Here is an 18,779-nt window from a genome sequence, read left to right on the forward strand (position 1 = left end):
GCACAGACTAGACTCAAATGTAGCTGAGGCTTCCACTGAACATCTGATATTCTTGCTCCATCTCCCAACGACAAAGACTACAGTTGTGTACCACTCTGCCAGCTTCGGAGCTTGTGTTTACACACTTATTTTCACACTTGGCTGTCTACACGCCACACAACCTAGCTCCCGCTTGGCTCCTGAAGTTTCATTGCCATGAATTGAACCTGGAGGAAAGTCTAGCACCCTGAGCTTTTTCCTTTTATCACTCACACCAAGTCCCAGAGCCAGAGGCTCACAGCGCATGTAAGCTGGACAAAATTGCAGATTCCTCTGAAATGCTAGAACTGGATCTCACTGTACATCAAGTTGCATCTACCCAAAGATCAAACTTCAGAATAGCATTGGCTTCCCCATTAATCAGAGGAAGATACCTCCATGTAGACAGTACAGCTCTGAAGATTTTCATCCAATTGTATTATACATGTAAAGAAACACATGTATTATAAAGGCACTGCTTGATGAGTTTTGACAAAGTGAACACACCCACATAATTAGCAACTAATGCAGAAGACAGAATTCCATCAGTACAAAAGCCTCCTTCTCACACTCCTGGCAAATCACTACCATCCTTCAAAGAAAATAGATGAGGTTTTAGCCACTTAAGTATTTTTTTACCCAGCACACAAAATAATGGGGTGTTTCTTTGTTGTTGTTGTTGTTAAATTATAAAAGGGAATAAAAGCTCTAGATGGTAGGAGAGACTAACATTCAAAACTGAAAGATTCCAAAGATCTTTGTTAGACGCTAGTTCTTATTGTTAGTAACTATCTTGCACAGGAATGCCCAAATCAGCTGTGCTCACTAGAAATATTTTCAGTGTAAAGTGTTGTACTAGGGTCAGGGTACAACCTTCTTATACTTGAAGAAAGCCCAAGATAGCAACTCATCCTGCAAGAGAGAAGCTGGTGCCACAGTGATCCTTAGAGACCAATGGTGACTTCTCTTCACTAAAAATTTCTTCCACATTTTTAATTCATCAGATCAATTGCATAAGTTTATTAGTCCAATGTTGTTTGTATTTCACTTAAATCCTGACTACACCTCATCTCCTCGAGGACGCTCACTTTCATATATGGTATGTGTGTGATAAGTACGTAGTGTTTCAAACAGAAAAATGGAATTCGCCCAGTTAGCTTTGTTCCCCTGACCGTTTAGTGAGCTGGTAGCTTAGAAAGTGAAGATCTAGATTCATAGAATAAAGATAAAGATATGGGATGATTTTTTTTTTTAATTTTCAAGAAATGAATTTTGATGCAAAACTCTTTCTAAGTATTGCTTGGGAACATGTGGAATTCCTCTCTAGACTGACAGGTGACTGACTTCCCAGCAGACTGCTGTGGTGGCATGCCCACTATATTTTCAAATATGACCTTAAGGCCACCTTTTGTGCTGCGAATCTGAGCTTCTCAGCTAGAACAGAATTGAGACCAAAGGTTCATTCTCAGTTGGGTTCCAAGAAGACCATCTTTTACATCTAGAAATTTGTCTTCAGTCAGATTTAAAACAGTGACCTGAAGTTCAAAGTCAATATTTTTGAGCTGCCTAGGCCCATATCTTTGAGCTACTAGCTTCCATGAAATGAAATTATACTGACTCTTTGGTAACCTGAATAGATCTTTCAAGTTTTGCAATTTATTCTCCCTTCCCTGCCCCCACTATACTGAAACTGAATTCTCTTTTACCTGGACATTGTCTGAACAGGAGCAAACACCAAAGTTGTCAATAGCTTCTCCACTTGTGTTCCATTTTCCCAGACTGTCTTTTTTAAAACACTGCCTGTAAATAAAAGTGATACCAAAGTGAGGTGTGCGTACATGTGCACATGCAGTTCTCAGTGCTTGTGTGGGAGCATAGAAACAAGTAGTTGGTGTTGAATTCAGGTAGGTAGACCCAGGCAAGGTTGATATTTCATAAGCTGATTATGCATTACAGCAGTGTTTTTGATTTGGCGTTTAGTAGGGGTGAGAATCACAGGACAGCATCAATCGACTAAACAAAGTTGAACCAATGTTCAGTGTATTTTCTCACTGTGGCAGGACAGGACTCAGTGTCCTTTTTGTTCAGTTTGTGCTTCTCATCCTCTCTGCTTATGCACTAAAGCCAGGTTAATATACATCGTGTGCTAGCTTAAAAGTTTAAATAAGCTATGCTATAAACATGAAAATGCCAAGAGTAGAGTCAGGGGCCTTAGATCTCAGGTTACCTACGTGTCGTACAATCTAGACTTCCTTAGACAAATACATGAGTCCCTATGGTCCCTTGTCTCCTCATCTGTAAAGAGATTAATGGGGCTCCAGATGGCTTAGTGATTAAGATAACTTGCTGCTCTTGAAGATGACCCAGGTTTGGTTCCCAGCATCTATACTGAGTGACTCAAAGCCACTTGTAACTCCAGTTCCAAGGCCTCCAACACCCTCTCCTGGTCTGTGTGGGCATGAGGTATGGATGTCGCATATAGATATACATGTAGGTACTCACACATACACATAAAAGAAAAGGAAGTATGTCTTTAAAAACAATCAACTGGGATTAACAATATGTTGTAATTGGAAAATATAACTATGAATACAAGAAGAACTATATAAGGAATCTAATGTTTATTACTATGGTATAGTATTGCCAATGAGTGATTCAAAAAGAAAGAGATAAAAATCTGTTAGATATAGGCTTTCTACCAGGATATTACCCTTTTCCAGCAAAATCGCACACGTGCACCTCATGCATTCCCACCCCCACTCACACCAACTAGAATGCCGGGAAGAAGAAGAGAATGGGGAACAACTTACGAGTTACTCGCATTCAAACACACGTTGTCAATGCCAGGGAAGTTCCATAGTGCTGAGACCAAGGCGTTCGTGCTTGGGTCAAAATTCCTGCAATATCAAGTGACACAGACTTGTCACTCAGCTCACGTTCACTAAAAACCTTAAGACATGAATTGTGCTGTCTACAAGACTATTCTTCCATCCCTTTCCCTTCTCTACTTCTTTGTCTCCCCCACTCTCCTGCCCTTCTCTTCTGTTGGGGTGTAAACTCCAGGCCCTCCACACACGCTACACACGAGTTCTAGCACTTGGGGACATCCACCCTATAGGTGTAAAAATTTGTGGAAGATGCAAGCTTTGCTGCCCTGATGTTCTCCTAGCACATGAATTTAGCAAACACATATGATTAAAGTCTAACCCTTAACAGTAAACATATGCTCTAATTTTATTTGTAGATGCATGTAAATCCTCTTAAGGACTTATTTGTTAGGGATAGAAGCAGCACATCTCTTTAGCAGAATGAAGTACTGTAATTCTGTAATTCTTGTTTTCTCCACTCGGGCACAGACGCTGGAACCACTGTGGAGACAATGTTGTCAGAACATAACTCACGCGTAGAAGGCTGTCTGTTCGGAGGTCCCATAAATGGATGGAGAGATCAGGATCTCGGGATAACTGTTGCTGGAATCTCTCAGTGTGCCAAGGCCCATGGCAGTGGCTACAAAGACGATGGGGAGAATGACCTGAGCGATGAGACCTTTCCAGTTCCTGCGAGTGTGGTGGAACCTCTTGATGAGAATAGCCATTATCTTCTTCAGCAACAGGCCAAAGCCATCCAGCTTCTCGCTTCTTGTCAGGACTTTGTCTGAGAAAGGACAAGAAGAGTTGATGCGGTTCCAGGCAACCTCCATAAATCAAGTCATAATGTAACTTCACAAACCACAGATGAATGGTACCATGCTGTAGGATGGGAGGAGATTCTCTTTTCAATATTCAGCCTGAAGATTTAGCAATCCATTTCTAATATGGCTCGAAATCAGGGACCACGAAGTGTGCCTCATGTATAGCTGACTATAAGACTGTTATGAAAATTATGACTCATTACCACTAGTTATAATATATATTGCAAAAACATTACATGGAAAAAGCAAAGATTCAGAATTTTATAAATGAATCCTGTTTCCTACTCCAAAGTCTCAATACAGGCCCAATATGTAATTAGTAATTTTGATAACATAGAGAATAGTCTTATCAAGGTTGAATTGAAATAGTATAAATAAAACACCAGCCTAGTAGTGTAAGAACTGGTTCCCACTATAGCAGAGACTATTAGTTTGGTTGTTTCTACTTCTATCATGAAGTCCAATGACCTCCCTCTAAATGTAGGAAGAGGAAATCTTCTCTAAGATCTAATTCTCATCCAAGCACATGTTCATTACACTCTCATTAGAAATTTGGGATGATTATGGCTTTTCAAGCCTCTATCTTCAGCACTAGAGCCCCCATAAAAGGTTCATTGAAAACTTCTCAACATCTCACTCCCCCATTGCAGTGCTTTCCAAGGCCTGAGAAAATCTCCATTGCCTCTGAGGGCCAGGCCAGGGAAGCCATGATGACCATGGCTGCTCCATGGGGCTCTTAAGGGCCAACTATTTCATCAGCTTTCCCCCAAAGTCAATTCAAGCAGGCCTGCCCCCGCCCATTTTCGAATGTGATAAGACAATGGCATTTGTCAGCTCTGTGTACACTTAAAATTCTCCATCACAAATCCATGCAGCACAAAAATCATGATCTTCATTCAGCTGATAAGGAAAAATACAAAGCTGCTTAATTTAAAATGAATTCCAATTAAGCAGAGCGAACAAGTTTAAGTGCAGACTCCTATCTTTGCAGAAGGGAATTTACAAGGAGCTGAATATTTTGAGTTAATTAGTATTCTTTTCTGTTTCTTGAGAAATTACATGTGGAGGACTTACAGGTGTATCAAAATGGAGTAAATGTGCTTCTTCAAAGATAATGTCAATGAGGGGAACATTCCGAGTGAAGAATAGTTTCAAATTATGAGAGAAAGATAGAGGCAAATATATCTATCGAAGCAGATGACCACTTTCCAATCAGAGCCCTCAGTTTTTCAGAATCCACAATTAACCTCCCTAACAGATGAAAAATGGGAAGTGTGACAGAGGACAGGTGAGCCTTGGATTCCAGAAGTGTACAAACATCAGAGACATCTTTCCTGAGTCTTCAAGACAGGCAAATGTTTAATTAAAAGTTCTGCTTCTAGAGATGTCTCCCACTCTAAGCAAACTGTTGAAATGACTACTCCATAATTCATATATCATTTTACTACATGCTTCCTTAAGTAAATCATGTTTCCAGGGTATAAATTAACTGCCAGAAAGAAACAAAGTGATAATAAAAACTACTTTTAAAAGAACTTAACCCCTGAAAGTTGTGTCAAAATGTGATTTTTTTTCTCCAATCATATCCTGTGTGAACAGTTGAGGGCAAAGCATTTTAATACAGATGTTAACCTTCAGGTCTAGCTTAATCAAGTCAGATACTTTGCCCCAAACAAAGCATTTTCTTGTCCCTTGAGTGAATCAGAATTGGAGGGAGGTAGACACCTTTTCCAGTGTGAGATGATTCAAAAGACAAAAAACAAAAACCCAACAACTTCATTTTGGATGACTTTGCTCCCAGGTGTATGCACCTAATGAAAGAGTGCCCCTGATAAGACAGCCATGCCCGGTCCTGCACAGCCCTGATTGCAGGAAGGACCGTGACTTGGGAAGCACAGCTCTGAAATTACAGAGAGTTACATCCAGAGAGTCGTTTCCAATGAGCAGAAAGCACCCCTTCATCACCTGTCAAAGGGATTTCTCACATTCACCTCACTTTCATAGCCATTCCACTTTTGAAAGGGAGAATTTGATGTGCCATAATGAATATTTTGTGTATTGGAAGGATGATTTTATGTGTTAGGATGGTTAATTTAAAAAGAAACTTTAAGGTTGAATTGCAAAGGAGAGTCAAAATTGATGCTTCTATTTTCCAGTTATGCCATCTATGAAAAGTAAGCAAGGTGCCGGCCGGGTGGTGGTGGTGCACTCCTTTAATCCCAGCACTCGGGAGGCAGAGGCAGGCGGATCTCTGTGAGTTCAAGGCCAGCCTGGGCTACCAAGTGAGTTCCAGGAAAGGCACAAAGCTACACAGAGAACCCTGTCTCAAAAAACCAAACAACAACAAAGTAAGAAAAGCATGCGCATTGTTTGTACCATCTCTGTCTGTGAAGTTGCTGCTGCTCACAGATAAGTCGTCAGGGGTTGAGGTGCCGTTGGTACTGGGAGTCCCGACTTTCCTCTGAGTTAAGTGTTCGAGACTCATGGTACCACTTTTTTGTGAATCTTTTGTCAAGTTCAGGAAGACCTAGACAAAGGAGCCAGATCACTTCATTAACATAAAGGGTACACATCTCTTGGGACCTTGATTTTGATTTTTTAAATTATTATCACACTTATTAAGACAACTATTTCCCAACTAACATTAAGAGAATATTTTTACATGTAAAAGATGGTCATTCTCATCTTTTTGGATGTAAAAGGTTGAAAAAAAAAACCTTTCTTCTTGGAAATAAATGTTCTGTAAGAATAGTACGGAGAATTTTAAGTTTTTCTGATTTTGTGCCATATTTATTTAAAAATACTTTTCCCTTTAATTAGAAAAAAAACTTCATATATTTCTCTAAGGACAGACAAAGTCATATGAGCACCAATAAATAAAGTAGTGGTGGTGGGAGAGGGGGTAGGGAGAGAGCTCAGTGAATAAGTGAGAACCAGACTTCCATCCCTAGAACCCACCAAAGTCAGAGTCACAGTGCGCACTTGTAATTTCAGCACTGGGAAGGTGAACATTGATGGATCCTTGGTGTTCACAGGCCAGCCAGTCCAGTTTACTTGCTGAGGTCTAGGCCAATGAGTGACCTTGTCTCAAAAAAGCAAAGTGGACAGTGCCAGAGAGATAATTGTAGGGTTGTCCCATGACCATTGTAGGCATGTGGACAAGAGTGCATGAACTCCTGTGCCTACATGCACCTATACACACAGAGAGACGTGGACATATGCAGGAAGGTGGTACAGATAAAGTTCAGACGTACAGCGGCTGCCTATGTTCACAGTGCTGGGTTTGATCCCCGGCACTTTAAATAACAAATGAACAAACAATAAAGAAATAAATGGAACAACAGTAAGAAGATGGCCACATACCTCCTCAACAGTGGTGTCGGAAATGCCATAGCAGCCAATGTTGAGTTTACCCATGCCCTTGTCCAGCGCTCTCAGGAGTGACAGGTAAGCACCGGAGACCTTAGTGCTAAACGGAGGTAGTACATACACAAGCTCTCCCCCGATGTCCTCCTTGAGGTAGGCTTCAGGAAGGTGTGACTGGATCATGGCTGTAACCGCCCCTGTGTCACAGATGGCATTTGCGTCTAGATTTGGACTCTGTGGACGAAAAGGAAAGTTATTAAGTCCGATCACATACCATTCTTTGAGCTGTCCCCTGTCCCACATTCCAGTTGCATTCCTCCACCCACCACCCTTGAGAGCTTTAGTGACTGTCAGCTCTTCGCCTCAGTTGCTATGGTATGTCACGCCATAGTGAAGGCCCTCCTCCTCGGGGTGTCTGTACCCCGACAGCCAACATGCCCCCTTCTCACACCACCTCCAGCTCATGGGTTAACTGACACTTCTTTCCCCCTCCTGGCTTATTTCTGTCTATATTTATAGAAATAAATATTCTATGTAATTTATCGTTTGCTAATTGCTAATGTGTTCAAATGATTTACATATTGAGTATAGCGTCTGAATTTTTCACATTTCATCAAACACGAAGTTCATGAATCCAGAATATGGAGTATTTATATCATGAATTCACTGATGCAGCAGCCCCCAGTGCCTGGAATAATGCTTCAAAACTTCATGCAGCAAATATCCCTTAATATATGAATTTCTAAATATAATGTTGAATTATTGTTATTTTTTGTTTTTTCAAACTCAAGGATAGTTTCGTTAGAGTTTTAAAGAAAATGCAGTTCAGATTAGATGAAAATCCCAGCAACTACTAGGAGAGGAATGGAAGAAAAGTCATACCCTTTTAATTAAGCATGGGGTAGAAATAGATAGCTTATTAAGGAAGAACATCTTACTAAGAGACTCCTAATAACTTATTGCTAGACCCATAAAACACTGCATGTATAGGTCTTATCTGAGAAGCTTCATGCAGTGGACAACAATTAGCAGAGACCCTCACCTGGTCAACGTTCAGAGACTATGGAATGGTCAATCATAAATGGAGCATATACATCATACCTTTCCCCAAAAGGCTCAGGGAACTTCAAGGAAGATGAGAAGAAGGATCGTAAGGGCAGAGGGAGTGGATGACTTCAAGAAAACAGTGTTTTCTGAAGGCAGCAGGGCAGCTGCTCCTATGGACTAGCAGTCACTGGAACAGTATGTATGAGATCTGCTCGAGCTCCAGCCAGACACGGTCTCAGCATGGAGTGGGCAGATAGCACGATGTCCCATCACTAGCTGGGAAGATACTGGTATTTGCCGCAGGGAGAGGGAGAGCTGGTTTTGTTTAACGATGTGACCACTAGTAGGCTGATGACACTCATGGCGAGTAGGTCCCTGTTCCCCAAAGTTGTTGGGCAACCCAAACTGGACTTGATTTGGCTGGGTATGGAGAAGAAAACTAAAGTGGGATGGGTAGGAAGGGGAAAGATGGAGAGAGAGTGTGTGGAAGGAGTTTTTGAATGAATAGGATTGAACTACATCATATGAAATTCTCTAAGAATTAATAAGAATATTATTTATGAAAAAGACCTTATCTTTTCAGAGAAGGGGGTGGGGATGGGATGGAGGAGAAGGTGGAGGGGCAGAAGGAGGGATAAAAGGGGATCTCTGGTTGGTATGTAAAAGAAATAAAAAAGTCTTAATAAAAAAAAACTCAAAAAAGAGATAAAAAGTATTTTACAATTAAAAGTGTGGTCTATACCAGTAGGAGTTATTATGGCAAAAGGCAAATTTCAAAATAATAATGAAGAACCACAACAATAAACAAAAGGAAAAGATTATAGCACACATAAGGTAGAAGCAGGTGAGTAAAGCTAAGGAAAGAGCCCCACCCCCCACCCCAGCCTGAACTACTTTGTATATTTTGGAAGTAATGCCAAGATAACTTAGATACGGAGTTGTCCAAAAGATGATCTGAGTCAGTTCTACTCTGCAGTCTAACACTTGCCGTCACCAAGTGAAGACATGACTTCATACCTGCTCTTCATTTGCTTTCCCCAAGCCAGAAAATTTAAATCTCTCTGCAGAGTCTGAAATGTTAGGAGGGAAAAGGCTGGCAGTCTATCAATAACCTTTAGAAGGGCGTCATTTTTGTGCAGTACCCAGCAATGTCGATAGCATGTGGGAAATTATCAGAAGTTCAGTAAATTCTGGGTGGGAGGGGTCTAACAACACCAGATACTCTGAGATGAGAGCAGAAATCTGTTTTTTTAAAAAACCAACACACTTGCTGAGATTTAAGAATCACATAAGGAAGCATGTTGCTGAAATTTAACAATGAGTCAAGTTGGAGAGAATTAGTCTGCACTTCATAGAAACACTTAACTCGTGCTACCGTATGAGATAGTGCGCTTCCCCTCTTACAAACCTTCTTCTTGGTGAGTGTGAGGTGGTAGCCATCCCCAAAAGCTTCCTTGAGGTAAAATGGTGATCCACAGCATCGGAGCCCACCTTGTTCCAGGAAGGCAATGCGGTCACTCAACACCTCAGCCTCATCCAAGTGGTGTGTTGACAGAATGATTGTTCTGGCTTGAGAAAACACAGTTGAGAAAAATGTAGAATGAAAAACAAGGATATAGGCTCCACGGGACAGAATTAGCAAGAGTCAGTTCTGGGATTTCTTGGGACAAGGGTGGTATTAACTGAGGTGAGCGAGCCTCCATAACAATCAAAGGGCAATTCAGAAGGGTGTTATTAGATGTATAGGAGGGTCTCTTCTATATAATTGGGCAGCAACTGGTCCTTATTAAGCTTTACAGCTAGTGTTCATTGTTTAGTGTACATCAGCAACTCTTTCTCCTTTGTCAGAGTTCAGCTTCCATTGTTTTGGTGTTCTCTCTCTCTCTCTCTCTCTCTCTCTCTCTCTCTCTCTCTCTCTCTTCTCTTCTCTTCTCTTCCTTCACTTTGAAAGAGCAGTAATTTTACCGACTTTTTGAATATTCCTCTCTGATTGATCCACTCCAGTCTGATTACTTCTCTGCATCACACCCTGTTAGCACTCACTTAGTCTGTTTTCGGTTTATTTTTATTTGTGTATGTTTGGTTTCTCTAATTAGATTCCATGCTCCTCTAGGCAGACTGCTGTTGGATCTACATGATCGCCCAAAGCCTGTTAGGTTCAACTGACAGTGAGGACTGGATAGGTATTAACTACTTGACCCAGAAATCTCACTGAGGTCATAGGAAAAGAAAGAGCTCACCTCAGACAGTTTGAGGGTATTACGTTATACACAGAAAAAGCTTCAATTGGATTTTGGATAACCCTGAGGGTACACTTCTGACTGCTCCATGGAGAAGTTATAAAAAAAACTCATACCAGTTTTGTTCTTGGATATGACGTCCCATATGCTTCGACGAGAACACGGGTCAACCCCAGTGGAGGGTTCATCCAGAATCACTACCCTCGATCCACCAATGAGAGCGATAGATATGGACAACTTCCTCTTCATTCCTCCCGACAATGTCCCAACTCTTTTATGGCGATGGCTATACAGTCCAGTGTCTTTTAAAGTCCTTCAAAAAATAATTAATGATGCCATTGTGTTCACTATTTAATGAGTATGTCTTTAGTGATCAGTACAATTCAGCACTGATTTTTGAGTAGTTTATTATCATTCATCATCTTATTAAACATAAAATAGTTTATTATCATTAATCATCTTATTGTCATCAAAAAATAATTACTAAGAAAAACACAAGAAAATATATAGTCCATGCATTTGACAAATCATTAGAACATTGGGCTCTTGGAGAAAAGCAATGGACAGACCAAAAAACCCAACTTGCTCATTAAGAGATTATGTGTGCGTGTGTCCAAAATGTGAAGAAAACCCATTAGATAATCATAATCTCAAGAAAGTTTATAATATATCAGGTGGTAATCAACACACAATTAATAAAATAGGAAATGAGAGAGGCAGGGGAGAGCGAGCCTGGAATACTACTTCAGGGCTGTATATATAGTAGTCACTCTCATAAAAAGTGAGAGGAGCAAAGACCGAAACAATGGTGATTTGGCCAGAAGTAGGTCAAGTGGCTCTCGGGAAGGGTGTGGCAAGTTGTGAAGAGCAAGGAAGAAGACTGTCAGGAGTGAGTTGTATGTAGTCAAGGGTAGGAGTGTGCTTATATTCACAGAGCAGAATGACTAGAGAATGTGAAAGGAAATAGATATGAGACAGTGGACAGGTCATGTAGGGTCTGGTTGGCCACAGTAATGATGTTATGGAATGTCATGTGAAGGGCACCAAAAGCCACTTAAAGTGATGCAGGGATAACATGGCCTGATTTGCAGGTGACAAAGCTCACTCTGACAGCTTTTTTAAAAGGTGAGATGGGGATGGGGAGTAGCTGGAAATCCAGTTAAAAGACCTTGGGGTGTAGTACCCACGCAGAACTGAAACAAAGGATCAGAGCAACATAGAAGACACTGAGGAATAGTTGAACAATGTGTGCATAACAAGCTGGAGATGATAATAATGTTAAGCATGTATGTTAGCAGAAAAATAGAAAGCAAGAAAAAAGGTTTGGGAGACAATGTTTCCCATTGTTATTACCACTAGAGCTTGACCAAGACGGTATGTGTCTTTGGGAAAGGTTAACAAGCCATGTCCATGTTTCTGGTTTAACTCACCTTTTAACCTCCTCATGGAGCTGCTTTTTGGTCCAGTGAGGGACTTTGATGGAGCCATACAAGAGAAGATGCTCCTTGGTGGTGAGGTAACTGAACAAGACGTCATGCTGCATGCAGACTCCCATGTTTTTCCGAACAGTATTCAGGTCTGTCTTGATATCTTTTCCATATACAAAAATAGTACCTGCTGAGGCACTAAACAGCCCAGTCAGCATGGAACTGGAAATGAAGATGTAATAAATTAGGTATGGACCAATCACTCAAACTAGATAGCAAAACTAAATATATCTCATATGCAAAAAAAAAAAAAAAAAAAGTTGGAGTGCATCTCTTTAAGTGAAGGCAAGCTGTGAAATAAAAAGGTATTAAGTGGGAATGAAAAAACAAACAAAAATGACTATTAAGCTTTTAGTTATTTAGGGTGTTGTACAAACACTCCATGATGGTGGTGGTGGTAATAATGTTAACACTAAGGGAACTTTTTAGTTGAAAGTACACTCTCTCCTTGAACATGCTGTGTTTCCTTGGAATCCTATTTATAGACTGGCAAATCTCCAATTTACGTCTCCAGATCAGATTCTATCACTTAATCCCATGCTTGTCCAGTGAATCCAACAGATGATATGCTACATCTTCATGAGACACCTTATAACAGTGGTTCTCAATCTGTGGGCTGTGACCTCACAGGGGTTGTGTATCAGATATTTATATAAGTATTCATAACACTAGCAAAATTGCAGTTATGAAGTAGCAACAAAATAATTTTATGGTCAGGGGTTACCACGACATGAAGAACTATATTAAAGGGGACACAGCACTAGAAATACTGATAACCACTGTCTTACAGGGTCCTCAGAACCACTATGATCTTAACCACGATACCATCTATTTTTTTCCTCTTTTGTTGAGTGATGAATTCATATAATGTTTATAGAAAAATTTTTCATAAGTCATGTTTGCACCATCTTGGTCTCTTGGTCTCCTAACTACTGACATTTGCTACCACCAGGGGGCAGAAGCCATCACCACATGCTTGCTTTTGAAATAACTCTGGCCCTCATCAGTCCCATTCTCTGTATTATGGCAGAAGTATTTCTACCTAGAGAATCCTCAACACCTTTCAAGTGGTTAGTAAGTTGGGCAGTTATTTATTAATAATCTCCTCCCTGCAATATAACATCATTCCCAGGAGGTCTAGAGAAGCTCTCCCCTGTCTCTCCTAGTACTAAATAATGAATCAAGATACCATGCAATTTCCTCTTAACATTAAACACAAATAGCATGCTTCTTTTTGATATTTTAGGGTTTATATCTAGACCAATAAAATAGGGCATTCTCAGGCAAAATTCTAGCCTCCTCAAACACCTTCGCTGTCTCTTTTCTCCCCAGCCTCTTATTTCCCATTGGGAAAATATGCTTCAGACGTGTTCTTTATAAGTGTTGTATTCTAGAAAGCCAACCCTGGCTTTTAACAGTTCACACAAACAAGAGTATGTGTTCAATCCTATCATGAGCTTCACTCGTCTCCAGATCTTTAGAAAAATATTGACGGCAGCATTTGAGAAAGTCCCTGAACTTACCCAAGATGATTAAAAATAGAATGTAGAGCATGTGAGACATTTCCTGAAGGGCTGGAGTCCAACGATATGTTAGCACTGACAGCAAATATGAGCAGGTGGAGCGCTGGAGACATACCATCAAAGCAAACACCCAAACAGTAAAAATAACCTAGGAATCCTGGGATCACATCCTCCCTCTATCTTGACACAGGATGGTCAGGAGAGAGAGAGAACAGCTCATCTGCTGCTCTTTGCCTTGACCTGTGTATGACACTGGCAATTCTTTGTTTCTTTATGAATTAAGGCAAGTGCTTCCTGTGATAGGGAAGATGGGGCTGTGTGTTCATGCTAGAATGTGCAAACTCAGACTTACACCTGGCCCGGAGATAAATACAAATAAAAGACAGACTGACAGACGCAGCAGTATAGATCCGAGATCAGGGATTAACCAGACACCACACTTGTTTTGAACAGACTGGCACTGTGAACCTCCTTCGACAGCCCCTGTCTTATTATGAACACCTTGTGTTGTAGAGTGTTCTACTCCCTAAGACAATGGTTCTCCATCTGTGGATCTTGACCTCTTTGGTAGATACATATTAGATATACTGCATATCAGATATTTACATTACAATTCATAACAGTAATAAAATTACAATTACAAAGTAGCGAGGAAACAGTTTTATGATTGGGGGTTCCCCACAACATGAGGAACTGTATTAAAGGGTTATTAAAGGGTTGCAGCATCAGGGTGAGAACCACTGATCTAAGCCATGTCAAGAAAACTTACTGTTATTTGGAATTTGCACTGGATTAAACATTTTAAGACACATGGGATGGACCAACACTAAGTCACACAAGTAAACCTATCCTGCAATGGCCTAAGATGGCCTTTGAGCTCACAGTTTGGATTCTCTGGATGTACAAGTTGAACCATCCAGAGGACATAAGAGCTCTGCTTTCTTCTTAGTTTGGAATCTTAGTTTACAAAAAGCTATCATTAATAATAGCCTTCTTTGACATTTAGTTGAAAAATAGCATACATGGTTGTGGTTTTTCCAGCTCCATTTGGCCCCAACAATGATGTAATGTGCCCTTCATAAAAGTTCAGGTTGAGGTTTTGAACAGCCGTCTTTGTACCATACATCTTCGTGACCCCATGAAGGGCAACTCCAACTTGGAGATCTTTAGGTTCAGGTTCAATGTTGGGGGGAAATGCACAATCAGGACCTGGAGAGAAACCAAGAGAGGAGTTGGAAGCTCATCAGTAATTAATGGAGCTGGATTAGACTTTCCTTTAAAAATTGGAGATTATATAAATACAATCTTTAAGTTTAAAAAGGTCAAAAACAACTGATTTATTATGTTCTCTAGCTTCCTTCTGATCTGCTTACAGAATGAGCAGGAGTGCAAAACCACATTCTCTAGGGCTTAGTATATTAGCCTTCTCTGTTGGAAAAAGCACTTCCTGAATACAGAATTATAATTTTATGGTTTCCCTTGTTAAACAGATCTTAAATATTCAAAAGACAACCCAGAAAGTTTGTTCTCTGATTGGGAAGGATGGCATCATTTTATGAAACAAATGTTTGCAAGTTGTGGTTTTACAGTAACAAGGTTTTCTCAGATCTGTGGCTTGCAGAATCCAGCTAATTTTCCTATCTCTACCTTCTTCAGACACCACCACAGCACTTACACAGGGCGTCTTTTCATAGAGACAAGAACACTTACCCCCCGAGTAAGGCATGAGCTTTGTACTATTTTTTCTCTCGTCAGCTGTGGGCTATGCTACATCACCCATTTTTGTTTCTTGGTTACTCCTACTACTGGTAGCAGATGGCTAGAGTGAGGGGTGCAGGCTGTGGGCAAGGAACAAATTTTTTCTCTGTATGAGTCTAACTGGACCACAAAGGGATCTGCAGTCTTGGCTTAATTAGCAGCATATGCTAACCAACTGAGCTAATGAGCCCAGAAGAAGGCACAATTCAACCCATATAAGAGTGTAAACACATATGTGTAGACATACTCATGCGTGACTAAAGAGATGAGAATTTTATCATTTAGAAAAACGTAATTAAATCCACTAGTCATGCAATTTTTTGATGTCATTTTTCTCATAACAATACATGCTATTGACTTACTTATCTTACTGGCAGAAGGGTTGGTGTTCTGCATCATGATATTGGTAAACATAAGGCCGTTGCTTTTCTCACGCTTCACCTCGGCGCATCCAAATTGCTCTTTCCAATAGGAAGGAAGGACTGGAAAATACCATGGAGCAGCCATGCCATATGTCCCTGTAATGAGAACCCACGAGGGAGAATGAAATGAAATGAAACCCTATGAATGGTTCAGGAAACTGCTTCATTTTCTAGAATACTATATAAGCTAAAAGAGTAGGGCCAAAAAGATCAACTCTTTTTAAAAAGCCATGTCAGTGATGTATGGTTGTATGATAAATGTACTCATTTTAAGTGCGTGGTTGGATGATTTTTGTTCACTTACAAATGCAAGCATCACCACAGTCCAGTTACTATTCTGTAACTCCATAGAGTTCTCACAGGGTCCCTTGGCATATTCCATGGTCCTACTCCAAGCCCCAGACTAGCACTGATATGCTTTCTGCCTCAAGACAGCCATTTTTTATAACCATTTCATGCAAACAAAACCATACAATTTTATTTACTCATTCACCAAAACTGTACATGTATCAATAATGCTTAGCGAGAAAACACCTAAACCTACTGTAAAGAAACACTTCTTGAGATCCAAAGTGAGAGAGTCCAGCCTATGCTCTCTAGAATGTAATTCATCCTCCATAAAATTAAGAAACATAGATCTTGCTTTATCATACTTCCATTTGGAAGGATTGGGTTGACCTGATACTATCATACAATTTTGAATTTACCCCATCTTTGAAAGAACTATCAGAGAAGGAACACATCAACGTACTTAATCTGAAATTTTTGGTTAATTTAGGGTTTTAGCACACTGCTTTAGAGATTGCATATAGCAAGCCAACTAACGATTAGTGCACGTGTATTAGCTGACTAACAGTGATAAAAGCCACAAGAAGCATGTATCTATAAAATGCAGATTCCTACCTGGGAAAACATTCCTGACATACCAAGCAATAAAGAAATAAATGAAAGAGTCTGCTAGGATTAGGCAGCACAGCCAGCCAAATGAGGTGGTATCATCCTGAACAGGGGACTTGTACATATTTTCCCATTGAAGACCTAGAAATTGAACACAGGTATTTACTCTTCCCTTGACACACATCACAGGTAGAGATAAAAATCATGTTCTTTAAAAAAAAAATGAACCTACCAACACCCTGTTCTTCATATCGTGCAATATATTGGCTTGCATAGCTGAATGCTGTTGGGGAGAGCAGGCTCTGGGAAGGAAATGAACAATGGTGATAGTGCCAGTAGATTCGCCTAGAGGGTCTCAAAATGCTAAACACGTTAGACATGTAGAAAAAAATTTATGCTCACTCTCTTAGTCTGTTTTAAAATGCTGAATTCCCTTGCCAAAAATGACGCAGAGAGAGAGAGAGAGAGAGAGAGAGAGAGAGAGAGAGAAGAGAGAGACTAGAGATGAGAGAGAGAAGAGAGACAGAAAGAGAAAGAGGCAATAAACTTGGAGAATGCTTTTTTAAGAATCCAAAATATATATATTTAAGCTTATTAAATGTTGCTCAGAAATTTATAAGGTAGGAAATTACAGAGTAATAGAGTGTGAAGACTCAAATTAAATGATATCGTGGCCAGAAAATGTTCCTAAATTTATTTCAGGTGATAGACTTGTGAATGAGAATACACTAAAATATTTATTGGTTGAATATTGATAATCACTACAAATTACAAATCTACATTTTGTTTAAACTTAGAGCAGTCAGTGTTGAATTAAAGTTATTCATTACATCTATGTCTATGAACAGTAAAGCCTTAATGTGATGGGAAGTGCTCTGCTTTATGAATTTTAAATTCAGTCATCTTATTCTTCAATTTAGTGCTTCTGAATTAGGAAAAGCAGAAGAAAAGAATTCAAATTTGAGTACTTGCTGTCAAAATGTCCATCACTATGCCTTCAGGCTATGTGTTATTCATGAAAACCAGAGTACTTTTTCATACAGGAGACTGGTTCTAACGTAAGAGATTCTGAGATGTTTAAGGATTTGAACCAAAGAAGTCAGAATTCTTGGTGATCTCTAAAACTTGGCAGATAATATTTTAACTGTTCAAGAACTATAGCTTAGCAGCATCATTAACGGTTTTCGAAGCCGTGGGAAGAAATGTTTCCCTTCAGAGCAGATGGCAATTAGAAAGATCTGTCATTGGAAGAGTTAAGTTTATTTTGCTATCACTTAACTTTTAATTATAAAAGTGAACTTTCAACTTGAGACTCTTTTCATGAACTATGGGTGGGAGGCTCTGACATCACACAAGTGTGCGCTCCAACAGCTGACTTACCATGAAGACTTTTATAACATAGCTCAACTCATCCTCAACTGTAACCAGAACAATGAACGGGAAAAAGGCAATGACGTAGATCAGGCTTCCAATTAGAGCGGCAATGTTGGTGTTGTTGAAGAACACACTGATGAGGTAGCTCATGGCAATCACTGAGAAGCTGTAGTCCGAAAAGTATAGGAACAAAATGAAGCCATTTGTTTTGGGAAGAATATTGCCAAACTTGAGTATGATGATGAGGATTGCAATAGTAACCAGTAAAAATCCAACACTCTCTATAAGCCAGGCAAAGAAATGACTGCAGGAGTTCACACCCATCATCTTCATGTACTAGAAGAAGAAGAAGGGAGAGAATTAGGTGCTTCTTTGGCAGATGAATTCCTAAATGGACAATTACTTTTGTATCATGACAAAATGTCCAAGAGTCTCCTCATATATGAAACTATGCATTTGAGCCATTTATGTAAATTCTTTGTGATTGTGAAGACTTTTTTGTACCAGAATCCTCTTGGATTTTAACAAGTGGCACCCCAACAGAGACAATGCTTCTGTTGGAAAAGGTCTTTCTTGTGAATAAAAATGTGCATTTCTAGGACCAGTATAATAACTCAGTGGGGAGCCGCACTTGATTAAAGACCTGGTGACCTGGATTCAATACCAGTTCTTAGAAGATGACAAAAAAAGCAGACTCCTGAAAGTTGTCTTCTGACTGCAAATACATGCACAACGGTACACGAGTGCCTGCTTGGTCTCTCTCTCTTTCTCTCTCTCTCTGACTCTCTCTCTCTGGCTCTCTCTCTCTGACTCTCTCTCTGGCTCTCTCTCTCTCTCTCTCTCTCTCTCTCTCTCTCTCTCTCTCTCTTTCTCTCTCTCTCTCTTACACACACACACACACACACACACACACACACACACACATCCATAAAATAAGTAAATAATTGAGGATAGAG

General features: G+C 40.0%; 1 protein-coding gene across 1 annotated transcript in view; it reads right to left on the reverse strand.

Annotated features, from left to right (window-relative positions):
- Abca12 (ATP binding cassette subfamily A member 12) overlaps positions 1-18,779 on the reverse strand; it is a 167,874-nt gene that overhangs the window by 30,539 nt on the left and 118,556 nt on the right. Inside the window, exons 24-36 of the mRNA XM_036172750.1 lie at positions 17,830-18,159; positions 16,682-16,751; positions 16,456-16,590; positions 15,493-15,648; positions 14,395-14,581; positions 11,793-12,011; positions 10,479-10,675; positions 9,531-9,691; positions 7,073-7,309; positions 6,086-6,236; positions 3,420-3,672; positions 2,829-2,915; positions 1,725-1,818 (exon numbers count right to left, since the gene is read on the reverse strand). Coding sequence (XP_036028643.1) covers positions 1,725-1,818; positions 2,829-2,915; positions 3,420-3,672; positions 6,086-6,236; positions 7,073-7,309; positions 9,531-9,691; positions 10,479-10,675; positions 11,793-12,011; positions 14,395-14,581; positions 15,493-15,648; positions 16,456-16,590; positions 16,682-16,751; positions 17,830-18,159 — 2,277 coding nt within the window. The remainder of the gene's footprint in view (positions 1-1,724; positions 1,819-2,828; positions 2,916-3,419; positions 3,673-6,085; positions 6,237-7,072; positions 7,310-9,530; positions 9,692-10,478; positions 10,676-11,792; positions 12,012-14,394; positions 14,582-15,492; positions 15,649-16,455; positions 16,591-16,681; positions 16,752-17,829; positions 18,160-18,779) is intronic.

Source organism: Onychomys torridus, chromosome 23, assembly GCF_903995425.1.
Source record: "Onychomys torridus chromosome 23, mOncTor1.1, whole genome shotgun sequence".
NCBI classification, from domain to species: domain Eukaryota; kingdom Metazoa; phylum Chordata; class Mammalia; order Rodentia; family Cricetidae; genus Onychomys; species Onychomys torridus.